The following is a 14,404-nucleotide window of genomic DNA, read 5'->3' as shown; positions in this document are numbered from 1 at the left end:
TAGCTTCCTTGCATGCTGAACCGTGTCCACATTTTACCTTTCAGCGTATGATTGAAACGTTCACAGATCGAAGCCTTTAAATTACTGTACGTGGAGTAAAGTTTGATTCCGTAACGTTTCATAAGCGATTCAAATTTTGAGTTGTGAAATTCCGTTCCTTTGTCGACGTGTGAATTTTTTGGTACCCATCCTTGGACAAGCACAGATTCCATTGCCTTCGTAACACTATCTCCAGACTTGCTCTTTATCGGAATAGCCCACGCATACTCTGAAAAAATATCAATGACTGTGAGCATGTACTTGTAGCCTTTGTTTTGTCCAGCATCCGACGTCATATTAACAAAATCCGCCTGCCAGGTCTCGTCGATGCCGCGCACGTCTACACGTCGACGCGGGTAATTTCGGCGTGCAGGCTTATGCAGTTCCGTCACCAGTGCTTGCTTTTTCTCGGTCATATTCCAACGCTCTGAGTCTGACGTCCAATTTAGAAATGATTTCTGCGTTTCGAATCAACAGGTCTCTGTCGGCTTTAAAGTCTGTGTAAAAGGTAACCAAGGCTTTCTCCGTGGCGAGCTCCGAAGATTTGATCATTTGATCGAGGTTGTCGATTTGTTTTTGGAGCACGTTGAATTTTCGTCTTAAGATTTTTAAAGTTACAGCATTGTTCGGCTCTGTGGGATCTGCGACATTGCACAGTCTCCTGTTCCGTATATTGTAATGCCCGTCCGCTGTTATTTGAAACCCGACACCCGGAGAACCGCGAGTGCTCGCAGCTGTGTTTTTATTCAGCTGACGTCCAAACACGTCGACGCTCATCTCGTAAATGATTGCAGAGTCGACGAGAATTGGCTAATAAATGATTCCGGCTTCCCGCAATTCTTCCAGAATCGACATAATTTCATTGTTGTGACTTGTATTCCCAGCCGCTTGAGATGCCATAAGCAAACGAAGACGTTCCACCAGGTCGTTAGCGTCGTCCCAGAAAATATAATTTGTTTCAACACCTTGTCGAGTAACTCAAGCCTGAGGTAACAGAACATCATTGCCCGTACGCTTTGACATCTGTGACGATGGTGATACGCCTTTGCCTGACGTAGAAATATTGAGCAGCTCAGCAATTAAATGCTTGGATTTGGAGCTCTGAGCGTTTCGGATAGGCTCGGTGGCGCTATAGTGCTTTCTGTGAGCATTTGTTGCGAGAAGGATATTTCTGTAATTCTCCTTGTCGTCGCGGGTAACGTGAGCGCTGTTGGGCATATTTCTAAACAGCAGCTCCAGCAGTCCCTGAGTTTTCGGATAGAGCGTGCCCTCTATGCGAACGGAATCGCGCTCGAAGCTTATCGGTGAATCACCAACCATCAGCCCGGCAGTAGAAAGACTCCGTACCCCGCACACGGTATCCAATTCGTGCTCTCTTTGTTTATCGTTGAGCATCTCAAGATATTCATTTCCTGATCTCACCGACGATTCTGTGACAGTTTGATCCTCTTCCTCTGCAGTTACAAAATGATCTTCTGCTTCCATTGCGTTCCTCGGCTCATCCTTCGTTTCAGTTTTGAGTTCTTCCTTCACCTCTTCCTTGACAGGTTCCGTGCCTCGAGAAACATTGACTAATTCCTGCAGCGGGGTTACCACAGGTTTGAAGACATCCTTCCTTGTTTCCTGCAGTGACTCTTTTTTCGCCTTGAGGATTCTGTGCTAACGACGAATCGCGTCACTCGCTTGAGCGATACGATGCAAGATTTCTTTTTCCTTACGAATTTCCTGCATGTTGACACAACTAGTTCTGAAAAACTACTGTTTCGTCGCCTTTGAAGATCGTGTATTTCATTCTCTTGTCATGTTTATAAAATTGTCAAATCTCTTCCTATACCGACCATTACCGAGCTCACTATCCTTGTCGATCACTACGAACCCATTATTGTCACCGTTCCAGCAGGCCGCACACAAGTCTTTTAACTCTACGTACGTCATATCGGTCTTTACATGATCGTTGTACACATGTCTCAGATTCATCTCATCTTATTTGAATAAGACCAGCAAGTTGGTGTTGTCGCGTACGAGATGCTTAGGGATTTGAGCGTACGTCTAATAAAGATAGAAACAGTCTCCGTCGTGATGTCTACGCATACAAAAGTACGCGCGTATGTTATCCTGCTTCTCGCACGCTACGTCATCGAATATCATGATTGAGTTAGGTTGCGCCTCGTTCGGTGCAATGATGTGCTCATCCTCGTTAAAGGGGAAATACTCAACATTGTCAACATTTCTGAGCACTTGACTCAGAAACTTGTATTTTGTTTGATTGAGAAGTTTTGAGTAAACGTACAGGTTTTCGAACCTTAAGCCGTTCGGATGCGTTACAAGCGCAAATAATGCGTTGATTCCGCCGCAGTTAGATGGTCCGCAGAATACCGCACGTACACTACTCGGCAACAATCCGCCATGACGTTTTTTCCGTTTTGTACTCTGCTGCGTAATTTGTCAAAGTTCATCACGGGCAGCTTGGTCGATTGTGTTTGGAACCTCATCTCGAACGTGACTGGCTGGATTTTCTATAAATGCATCGTTTATGAGAACTTTCTCTCAGTCGCAGAGCGGACATGATTGTGCACACACGTGATCGTAAGCGATCCTCAAAAAAGCGATCAAGTGGGAAAGGTTTGATAAATAGTATTATCAACAAACTCCCAATCGAGTTGCATGTTCTCGGTTACCGATATGGCGGTCCTGGTACGATGTTGACGAAAAGACTCGCGAGAGGCGATTCCGGTATCAATCCTCTCGATGCAGCGTGTAAGGAACATATTATGATATAGCATATTCGAAAAATCGTGAGAACCCTGAAGCTAGAAGCGTCGCGGATAAAATATTAGCCAAAAAAGCCTGGAAACGGGTTCTCGCAAAGGACGCAAATTTGGGTGAGAAGGCAGTCGCTTGGGCTGTAGCTAACACGATGAAGGTGAAAATGAAGTTAGGCACGGGGTGTCGAAAACCAAAGAACGTTTCCTTGAACAAAATCATACGAGCGGCAAAACAGTCTATGATTCAGAGCTACGACGCGAAAACGAGCGTTGAGTCTGCACTCAAAGGTGCTTCAGAAGCTGTAAAAAAAGAAGGCGGCAAACATAATGTCCGATCACCGCGCGTCTACCAGTACCCTCAAATGTTAGCGGATTTCTACCTTTTCTCATACCTATTTTTGCCGGTCTTATCGCTACAGGTGCGTTAGCGGGGGGTGCTACGGGTATAGCGAAGGCTGTAAACGATACGAGCGCGGCTCAACGAGAATTGAAAGAAAGTAAACGACATAACAAAACGATCGAAGCGATCGCCTTAGGTGAAGGTCTCCATCTCAAACCTTATAAAAAGGGTTTCGGTCTTCAGCTTTCAAAAAACTTAATGTGAAGCTACCACGCCGAGCGTTGACCAACTGGGATATGCTGAAGAATGCAAAAATCATGATAATTCCATACTTCCGAGGTGTCTTTATGCGCAACGAAATGCCCAAAACCGGACCGCATAAAAACGAGACAGCTGTAGTCAATCTCGACGATAAAGGTGGCCCTGGGACACACTGGGTTGCATATAAGAAACGCGGCAACGATGTAGCTTACTTCGACAGTTTCGGTCATCTTCAACCTCCGCTAGACCTCGTGAAATAACTCGGTGTTGGTAGCGTTAAGAACAACGATGAAAGCTATCAGGATTACGGTACATTCGATTGCGGACACTTGTGTCCGAAATTTCTAAGCTATAAGCTACATAAACATGTGAGACAGGCTTTTTCTTTTTTTTTTCACTCTTCGAAAGCCTTCCACCCAGCGCGGCTTGGGTCAGAGCTGCCGGAGCTCAAGAATCGATTCAACAATAAATTCCATTAATTATAACAACCTGCGGAATATTTGGGCGCCAGTTGTTTTCACGATGAATAACAACGATCGATTGAATCTCAGGGAGTGAAAGTGAGTTGGAAAACCCAGTGTATACAAAAAATAAAGGAGGAAAACTCAATAGACAGGATCAAATAATTGAGCCTATGGGTCAAATAACGACTTAAGTCGACTTAAGTCACTTTTTCAAAGAAGCTGATCTCGGTGTTCTGTATAATCTTCGCTATAAACCCTGTGAATCTTGGATGTTTTCGTCAACTTTTAATGCTGTAGTAACCATAACAAGCGGTGCGCGCACCGCCATTGAGTTAGCCGGCAGTAGCAGCGAAGCGAAGTAGGCTAATCCACGCGCCTCCGCTAAACAGACGCACGTGTTTATCTGCCTGTCTGTTAGATTTCGTGTAAAGCTGCAATATTTTCTGCGCGAAATAATGAACGAATCTACAACAACTACAACAGCATCGACTAGCCCTACTGCTACAGTTACGGGGAAAAAGAGAAAAATTCGACAAGATAGATGGGAACAAAATAGAAAGAAGCTTAAGCGTAACAGTGGTAAAAGTTACGCTTCTCAAAGTGGGAATAAAATACCTCGAAAAAAATTCAGGCACACTACCGACTGCTGCAAGAAAAACTGTTCGTCTTCTTTCGATTATAAACGTCAGCGTGAAATTTTCAAGACTTTCTGGGCAATGGCTGAGAAACCGAGTCAGGACACTTTTTTAATCAGTTGTATACAACGTGAAGAAATCAAATACGTCAAAACCGTAACAAAACGGAAGAACAGATCTTGGTCTTGGAAATATTCTTTCAAAGTAGATGGCCAGGATAAAACTGTCTGTAAAGGATTTTTTCTGTCTCTTCTCCAAATAACTGAATCCAGAATGAAAACGGTGCTCCGATTTTGTAAATCAGGTAAATGTTTATATTATTTTCTTTCTAAATAAATCAATATTTACGAATGCTTGACTCGTTTATTGGCGTCTTATAACAAAACAAGTCAGGTCTGGATTAAAATATGAAAATACTGATTGTTTCAGGTACGACAGTTGCTACAGAAAAAAGGGGTAAGCAACCCAACCCTGCCAAAATTTCGAACGTGGTATGGAGTTTAGTGAAGGAGCATTGGTCGACTTTCCCGAACAAAAAATCGCATTATGGAAGCTCCAAAACTGAAAGAAAGTACTTCGAGAATCCAGACTTAAACGTAAAAAAAATGTTTCACGCATTCCAAGAATATTACTTTGATAAAACAGGGAAGCAGCTCTCACTAAAGTACCCAACGTACCATAGATATTTTCGGGAAAATAGTGATTACTCGTTTAGGCAACGTAAAACAGACGTCTGTGATTTTTGCACCGAATGTAAAATCAAACTATCGGCAAATTCATCAGATCCGTGTAAGGAATCGTTCCGTCTACATGAAGTAAAAGTTGCGGAATACAAGGTTTTGCGGCAACAGTGCACAAAGAATATTAACGATGATACTCTAACTGTTGAGTTCGACTACGCACAAAATCTTCCGCTTCCAAAACTGAACGTTAGCGCACAATTTTACAAGCGATTATTGTGGCTGTATGTTTTCAACACACACTGTTTTAATGACGGTGACAGCAAATTTTTTTGCTTCTTAGAATGTGATGGTGGCAAGAACGGTAACTCTGTGTGTAGTTTTTTGAACGATTTTCTGGTAAAAAAATTGACTGAAAATCCAGAATTAAAAAAAGTAGTTCTTTTGTCTGACTCCTGTGGGGGGCAAAATAAAAACAAGACTCTCGTACGATATTGTGCTTGGTTGTCGGTCAAAATGGGAGTTGAAATAAATCACATCTTTCCGGTGCGAGGTCATTCATACTGCCAATGCGATAGAAATTTCGGTGTTTACGGAACTGTTTTAAAAAAAGTAGAGACCGTCGAAAATCCTATCGAGTATCTCGAAATAATGAGGACCGTAAGGCACAAACCAAAAGCTTTCGAAGCAGAGATGAGTGCCCACTTATTAAAAGAATGGGATAAAACTTTGGATTCATTTTTTCTAAAGGTTCCAAAAGCTAAGGGAAAGAAATTCACGATCCAAAAGTATGTGAAGTTATCATACAAGCCAACAGGCACCATGTCCGTTTACGCGGACTATAATGGCGCTCCGCAAAATTTCAACCTGTTCAAATTAAACGCTTTTGTAAGTAAAGATACCGAACTAGCATTAGCAAACCCGGCTCCTGTTGGAATTAAGACAGCTAAAAAAAATGACGTGCTATCTTTAATGCCTTTTGTAAAACCGGTTAATAGGGAATGGTATAAAAATGTGCTGCGGGGTACCTGCAACGACAATGATTCGGCTGAAACAGACGAAATGGACTCTGATTGAACCTGATACATGCCGTTTTTTAAATGTCAATTCCTAGTTTAGCTTTTTTTATATGTGTTCACCGCGACCATGAAACACCCATTACAGTAGAAACTGGTTTGACTATTATCGTCATCATATTATTTTAATCCAAAAACGTGTTTGTACAGATTAAAAGTCGTTCTACAAAAAAACGACTTAAGTCTTACTCCGAATTTCCGTGATAGCACTGTATTGGACAATATTTAATAATTGTTATTACGTTTGTATATCATTTTTGGGTACCCCACCTATGTAAAAAAATAAAAGTTCCTTGTAAAATGCCTTGTCAAAATTGAAATATCGACTGTTGAATCTTTACTTGCCTTTTTTATGCCAAAACTTAAGTCGACTTAAGCCGTTATTTGACCCATAGGCTCAATTATTACTCACAGTTTCGATATACCTGTACGTTTTCGTACTTTCATTCCCAATCCGGGCTTCTCGGGGATCGACTCTTTCGATATCCTTTTGGTGATATTGATAATCGATACTACAATATTGATTTGACACGGCACAGATACAATTATAAATATATATTAAAGCTAAACCTCGTTCTCCCAGGGTGCGGCGCAGAGTAACCGAGCTAAACACCATTCTTTCCGCGTGGGTCACCGATACGCTTATTCGGTACGTTCCCGATTGGTCTAGTTATTCGCCCAACTCAAATTCGGGTGCGCAAGTATAAATTTATAATCGATCCTTATTTTCTAAGATTTCCAAGGAACCCCGAGTAATGTGCTCCGACGGTAAGACCAATAATCGACATCTTCTGTCACACATGACACGTAATTTGATAACGCCAGTCTATCACTCGCAGTCACGGATGATTCGTTTACAATCAAGATGCCGGGAACGTCTTCGATTCTCGAAGCGCAATATTTTCCTCCGATCGAACTTGTTTTAAACAAAAATCATGTTCTCGATCTCGTTGAACTGTTAACCTTCAATTCCATTCCCAAAGTTGATGTCGGTCACAATGAACTATACGTAACCGATAAGGTAGTCACTATATCCACTGGCAGCTACGAAATTGAGGATATTGAAAAGTATGTTCAAGACGCGTTAAAAAATACCAACATTGAAATCATCATAAAGCCTAACAACAATACGTTATGCAGCGAAATCAAACGAAACCATATCGTGAATTTAGAACCTGACGATTCTATTGGTCAGCTTCTCGGATGTACAAATAACCAAACTCACCATTCGGATATGCCTATAGCTATTCTCAAGGTCAACACGTTGCGAGTCAAATACAGCATTACAACGGGTGCCCACGGCAATGAGCGCAAAGTGCATACTATTCACGAATTTTTCCCTATTGTCCCACCGGGATACAAGATCGTGGAAGTGCCATCGCACGTCATTTACCCTCCGATCACCTCCAAGACCATAGATCACGTACAGCTTCGGTTAGTGGATCAAGACGAAGACCTGGTTAATTTTCGCGGAGAAGTTATAACTGTGAGACTGCACATCAAATCGCAATGAAAGATGGGTATTGTATATGTATAACAGATTGTCCAAAAAGAGTTATATTAGTCAGTCAGCATGTCCCGATCAAGTCAGTCATCGATCGATTCCCGAACCGCTAACACGTCGAAACGTGGAGTTCCTGAAAGCTTTGGGTCTACAGCTGACACCTTTTGGATAAGGAATTTCCGACGAATGAAACTGCGATTCTGCTGTTTCTTTGTATGCTACGTACCATGGAGGAGGAAATCTTGAGCATCCAAACACCTGTCGTCTTTGACGAATCAATCGCCCACCAAGAAATACACGCACACATACCGTACGCATCGTCAACTTTCAACAACAGCGATGAGATTCGAATCACCGTTCAGCATCAGGATTTATGCGTATTACCGAGCAAGAGTTCGCTACATATCTCTGGAAAATTGCTCAAATCGGACGGCACTGCAGCAGCGATCACAACTTCAGTCAATAACGCCATCTGTTATTTGTTCGAAGATGTACGGTACGAACTAAACACTGCAGAGATTGATGAATGTGAAAACGTTGGTCTGACCAGCCTGCTGAAAGGTTTCGCTCCGCTCCACCCCGGTAAAAATTGGCTTATGGAAAATGCTGGATGGCTCGATGTTCAGGAAACGAAAAAGTTAACTGATGCTGATGGCAACTTTGACGTAGTTATTCCCTTGAGCATGATATTGAGCTTCGCTGAAGACTATCGCAAGATCATCGTTAACGCGAAACACGAGCTGATTCTTACAAGATCAAAAAGTGATTTCAATGCCATCGTTCAAAATCAAGACAAAGACTTGAGAGTCGTGATCGATCAGGTGGAATGGTTAGTACCCTGTGTGAAGCTCTCGGATCAACGAAAAATCGTATTGTTGAATGTCATTGAGAAAGATACACTTGTCTCCATGAGCTTCCGCAGTTAGGAGTTGTAGGAATATCCTTTGCTACCGGCAACCACGAAACACGTTTAGACTGTGAAAACGTCCACCCATTTGAAAAAACCGCGATTTCTCATGCTCGGTTTTCAAACAAATCGAAAAAACAAAGCCGGGAAAAATGCCAGTCATCTTGATCACTGTAACATTACTAACGTCAAGCTCTTCTTGAATTCCGAGTATTATCCGTACGGTAACCTGAACTTGGACATTAGTCACAATCGCTTTGCATTACTGTACGAGATGTACGCAAACTTTCAAGCCACCTATTACGGCAAAGAACCCGAGCCTCTGTTAACGAAGAGCGAATTTCTACAGTACAAACCTCTGATTTTCATCAACTGTTCAAAACAAAACGAGGCTCTGAAATCTGGACCGGTAGATATTCGTATCGAATTTGAGGCTAAAAATAACTTTCTTACTGGTACATCTGCCTACTGCTTGATTTTACATGATCGTATAATTGAATATAACCCGCTCAGTTGTGGAGTGAGAAAATTAGTATAAAAACTTTGAACGTTGTGACAATCGATTCAGTATCTTTCACGATGGAGTTCATAGTCGACGTACAAGGATTCAGAAGACCGGGTCCCGGTTTTACACCAAAAGAGTTGGCAGTTGTGTCACTCGACGAAGATACCAACCCGTCAATTTTCTCTTCGAACTCCCGTACGATTGGAATTACTTACTCGCTCCATTCAAAAGCGAAAATTTGTGGCCGTCACGGAATTATCATGAACTATCCTGGGAAGGTGGTAATTCACCTTTCGAGAAGCTCGACTTCACCATCGAATGTATGTCGCTGCATGATGCTTCAACAGTTTACGTAAAAGGTTTGGAGAAGAAAAGTTGGCTGCTGAAGATTCTGGGTGAAAAAGTTGAAGTCGTTGATTTGATGGATTTGGGTTGTCCGTCGTTGCAGAAATTGAATAAAATGTCAGACACGAATTCAAACTATACGCATCACGCTATATTACGTCCAAACTGTGCAGCTCAAAACGTATTGTTACTGCGAAAATTTTTACTCAAACACAAAATACAATCGGAATCTACTCGAACAGTCATTCATTCTCATTGCCCAAAGCATGGGTACGATACCGTCAAGTATGAACACTCATAGATCAGCATTATGAATTTCATGTAAAACTGTAATCTTAAGTTGTTTTTTTCAATAAAATATTTTGCATCGTCAATATCAACCGTTATTTCAGAACCTCCGTCCTGCTAGTTGAGATTTTATTTCAGAACCTTCCAGAATTCGATGTCGCACCGCAATCCGTTGTCGGCAGGCCGCTCGCCGTCGAGTCGAAACTGGTCGCACGATTCCGAGTATTGTTTTCGTCGGACAATGCCGAGAATCCTTCAGGGTCAAAGAAGCTCTTTCTCACGGTCCCGGACCGCTCGCCGTCAAGTCGAAACTTGTCGAACGCATTGTTTGTCAGCCTACATTCGTTCAGGGTCGAAGCAGCCGCATACAAATTTCAGAACCTTCCAGAATTCGACGTCGCACCGCAATCCGTTGTCCGCAGGCCGCTCGCCGTCAAGTCGAAACTCGTCGGTCGATTCCGAGTATTGTTTTCGTCGGACGATTCCGAGAGTTGTTTGTCTAAAATTCGTTCAAGGCCAGAGCGGGTCTTTCAGAATTCAACGTTGCACCGAAATCCTTTGACCGCATGCCGCTCACCATCGAGTCGAAACACGTCGGACGAATCGTTTGTCAGTCTAGATTCATTCAAGGTCGTGAGAATCTTCTCGAACCTTCTGGAAGCTCTCAAAACCTGACACACGCCAGGATTCTCGGTCGAACACTTGAGGATTCACGGAGTGCGCTCGGTAATGCAGTTATCGATCCCGCTCGATGAGCATGATTTTCATTACCGGCAAAGAGCACAATTTATCCCACAAGCGGTAACATCACGGCAATTTCAGGCATTTTTCACAAACGATCATGGTCATTTGGAGGATTTTCTACCGACAATCATGGTCATTTGGAGGATTTTTTACCGACAATCATGATAATTTGGGAGATTTCCTTACCGACGAACGGTCGGCAGAGCACGTTTCATCTGTCGAGAGTGGGGGTAACTTTCAAGGGTTTGCGTCTGGGATGCACGTATAGGCGGATTGGTCGGCTTGGTCGGTAAAGAAGGTGTTTCTACCCAGAACTCTCCTTGTTATACTACTGTTTTAAAATAGTGGAACTCAAATTAATTGGAAAAGTTTCTGTTAGCTAAATTGGAAAAATTCTACTATTGGAAAATAGTTTCAATTTTTATTTTAAACTATACAGTGTGTGGTGAAGGAAAGAGAAAAAATGTACTGATATAGTGTGTGAATAATTTAATATTCCATGAAATCAAAATTCACGCGGTAACAAGCATCTTTATTCATTGAGTCAATAAAGTCAACTTTATACGTTCGTATCGAGTACAAGATGCATATTTAGCACCATAGTAGTATTTATCTTTTTTATAGAAAATTTTATTACCTACAAAATGAAAGAAAAAACGGCTCTGTAACTTGCATAGTTTCCGAGATATTCCGATTAGAGTGTTTGCATAGCCCTCATCCTGTGTTAATCAAACGGGAAAAATTCAAACCGGATGCGTCACCTTTTAGAATTAAGCCACCGTGCTCCAGTTTCACAAGGCTTCGTTTGAAGCTCAAAACTAACTTTGTCGAAGGTACATAAGAAAAAAAAAGTTAAAAAACCACCCTCATATATATATATATATATATATATATATATATATATATATATATATATATATATATATATTGTAACCAATATTATTTTTGTGTGTGAGGGTTTGAGAATAAGTGGGATGAGATTGGTTACCCTACGGCGCAGTTACTAACCTGAATAATTAGATATTGAGAGATAATAAAAGAGAAAGATATGATTGTTGGGCGCCAGACGCACATGTGTCAGAAAATAGATAATTAGAGAAAAAAATACAGATAAAGACGAGATCAGGTCCTACGACGGTTTTGCACAGCTTGCTCAGTATAGACAAGATAATGGTAGAGGGGTTGAATCCAATAGATGAAATAAGAAACAGGTGAAGCAGAAATAGTGTCGAATATATTGGCCAAGAAGCGATAAATCTTAATAACAAGCAAACAACTGAAAAGATTAAGATACGATTAAGATAGGTGAGATAATTAATGTACAGCCAGAGAAAAGTTTAGCGAGAGATTCAACAAGTAACAGAACGTTTTCAGAATACAAGAGAGATATGCGTAGGCTCGCGATACTATGATTCAAGGTAATAATTAACACGATTTTCTAATGAATAGGCAGAACACAAAAAGATATACGGTACTTAAATTAAGCATTGATCAAGCAAACCATAAAATATAAGAAGCGATTATAAGAAAGATGCGAAATACGAAAATTGTAATAGTTATTACATTACCAGAATTATCAGAGATATAACAGAGGCAGGGAATTATTAATTACGAGGTAAATTCAAGAAAACAGGTCAAGTAGCGAATTATAAAATATAGAAGCCAACAGATAATACATAGTCTCTAATTTGCGGTACGTGCGAGAAGAAAGAGAGATAATATTCAGTACGGTAAAAGATAATTTCGAGATTAAGACGAATAATACTCAAGAGAATTAATACGCAAAATAAAACAAACCAAAGAGACTACGGACAACTACGACCAGCGGTATTAGCGAAGGAAATATTGAAAAAGATGTTATTCGATACGGCGCAATACTCCAAAGTGAAAGGAACGACGAGCGGGACCGCGCGGCGATGTAAGATCGCTCACGCGGTACACTCACTGAGATAAATTAATCAAAGATAATAGGTGAAGAAACAGTTATGAATTGATCAGAAAAAACATAACGAAATAGTAATGCTTAATAGCTGAGATGAGAATTGATCATTTAACAGAACACGCTGCTATACAGCGATATTAGATATTTAGGTATTCTAGAAGAGAGAGAGATAGTAAAATAAAGCGATAGTCACTAACTATTAAAGAATCTTGGTGATCGGTCAATTGAGTAAACGTATTTTTAGTTAACGTTTCGACCCGGATATGGGCCCTCCTCAGAACGATTTATTTATTTAACTCTCAAAACCAAAAAAAAAACGCATGCTCGCTGTGTTCGATAGTCCTCGTTAACCACCAGAACTAGAGTGGTCTCGAATGGTCGCAACGCCGATCTCGTCACGCTAATCCTTCGTGACGTCATCACCCTAAGAATGCGCAACAATCGATCGGTCATCGGTTTTGGGAATTGCGCAACTTTCCGCGCACCTGTCGTCGCTACGCGGCGCAGAACTTGAGGCTAGATCGCAATGTCGTCTCACGCGCAGCTCTACGGAGTCCTGGGGTTGGGCGGGGTGGTGCTCCCTCGTCGCTAGCTGGTCTCTCGCGGTTACCTTGGTTGGGTGTAGGCAGGGTGAGCGGGGAGGCTGCGGCGCGCCGGCCGCCAGCGGGAATCGCCTCCGCCGTGGATTCCCGCGCTGCAGGGATCTGCATTGCCTCCCCCTCCGCAGCCTCAGTGTCCTTCCCGCGAGATCTCCGCGGTTTCGCCTTGCCTCGAAAGATGTTCGGCGTCGGAGTTGGTCGCTGGAGGGTAGCCGGTGCACTCAAAAAAAAAAAACAAAAGCCTGTAATATCTTGGTCGCAATGCGCTATTTCGTCCCGGTCGAAGCTCGAGTGCGTGACTCCAGTTCTGGCGCTCTCTAAGATTATTTCGCGACTCGATTTTCTTAACCCTGATTTCGGGATCTCGCCCAGAGTTTAGGGAGTCTCTTGTAACGGGCAGGCCTAACCGAACTGCCACGTTACAACTCCCTCCCCCCCCCCCCCCTAGACGGAACGTGGGGTGCCAGAGCGCCAGCGCTGCATCCCGCGAGCCGAACTTCGCGAGGTGACCGCAAGCTCGAAGTAACCACACGCTATTGCGCGGTACTCACCGAGAACCCCCTCCCAAGAGGACGATAAAACAAAAAAAAAAAAAAACGAGAAAAAAATTTTCTCTTCCGTATGGCCAGATGCCCACTCGCATATCCTCCGGGATTCTTCGCGAGCTGAACTGATCCCCTTCCTCACGCCAAGGTTGTCTAAGGGAGCTCTCTACTTCGCCTCCGGACCTGAAATTTTTCTCAAAGCCCGCCACCTGGGGTCTAGGAAAGAAAGCGGACGCCATTTATATCCGATGACTAAATCTTTATTATAGTCGAAAAGAGTGAAAAAAAAAAATCTTTATTATAGTCAAAAAAAAAAAATCATTATTCTAGTCCGGCCTAGCCGCGTCGTCCCGGCCGGCCTCAATCCCGGCCCCGGCCGGTCGCGGACGCTAGGGTCCGTCGCCGCAATTGCTCTGGCCCGTCCACGGGCTCCCCCTCGCTCCTCGCAATCGGGGATGGCAGGAGCAGTGTCTCCCTCGCGATCGGGGATGTCGAGAACGGCGTCTCCCTCGCGATGGGCAATAGCGGGACTACCAGCGCCATTAGGGGGGGGGGATTGTCTGGACAGCTGGTGGCGGGGGAAGGGCGCACCTGCTCGGTCGGCTTGGCTGGTCGTGGCAGCTCGGGCAGGAGGGCTTGGCACAGCCCGGCCATCCGCACCTGCGGCAAAACAGCCCCAACTCCTCCTCGCAGTCTCGATAATCGTGCCGCCGCCACCAGCAGTTCCAGCACACCGCCGGGGGCAGCCACTGCCGCCAGTTCGGT

General features: G+C 43.1%; 1 protein-coding gene across 1 annotated transcript; it reads left to right on the top strand.

Annotated features, from left to right (window-relative positions):
* Positions 1-4,049: 4,049 nt before the first annotated feature.
* LOC124294623 lies at positions 4,050-6,550 on the top strand. The gene is made up of 2 exons (XM_046740659.1): positions 4,050-4,808; positions 4,934-6,550. The coding sequence occupies exons 1-2, from the start codon at positions 4,325-4,327 to the stop codon at positions 6,259-6,261; spliced, it is 1,812 nt and encodes a 603-aa protein (XP_046596615.1). The 5' UTR covers positions 4,050-4,324; the 3' UTR covers positions 6,262-6,550.
* Positions 6,551-14,404: the final 7,854 nt, after the last annotated feature.

Source organism: Neodiprion lecontei, chromosome 5 (assembly GCF_021901455.1).
Source record: "Neodiprion lecontei isolate iyNeoLeco1 chromosome 5, iyNeoLeco1.1, whole genome shotgun sequence".
Classification (NCBI taxonomy): Eukaryota; Metazoa; Arthropoda; class Insecta; order Hymenoptera; family Diprionidae; genus Neodiprion; species Neodiprion lecontei.
Note: the sequence above shows the minus strand (reverse complement) of the source record. Positions and strands in the feature narration are given on the sequence as shown.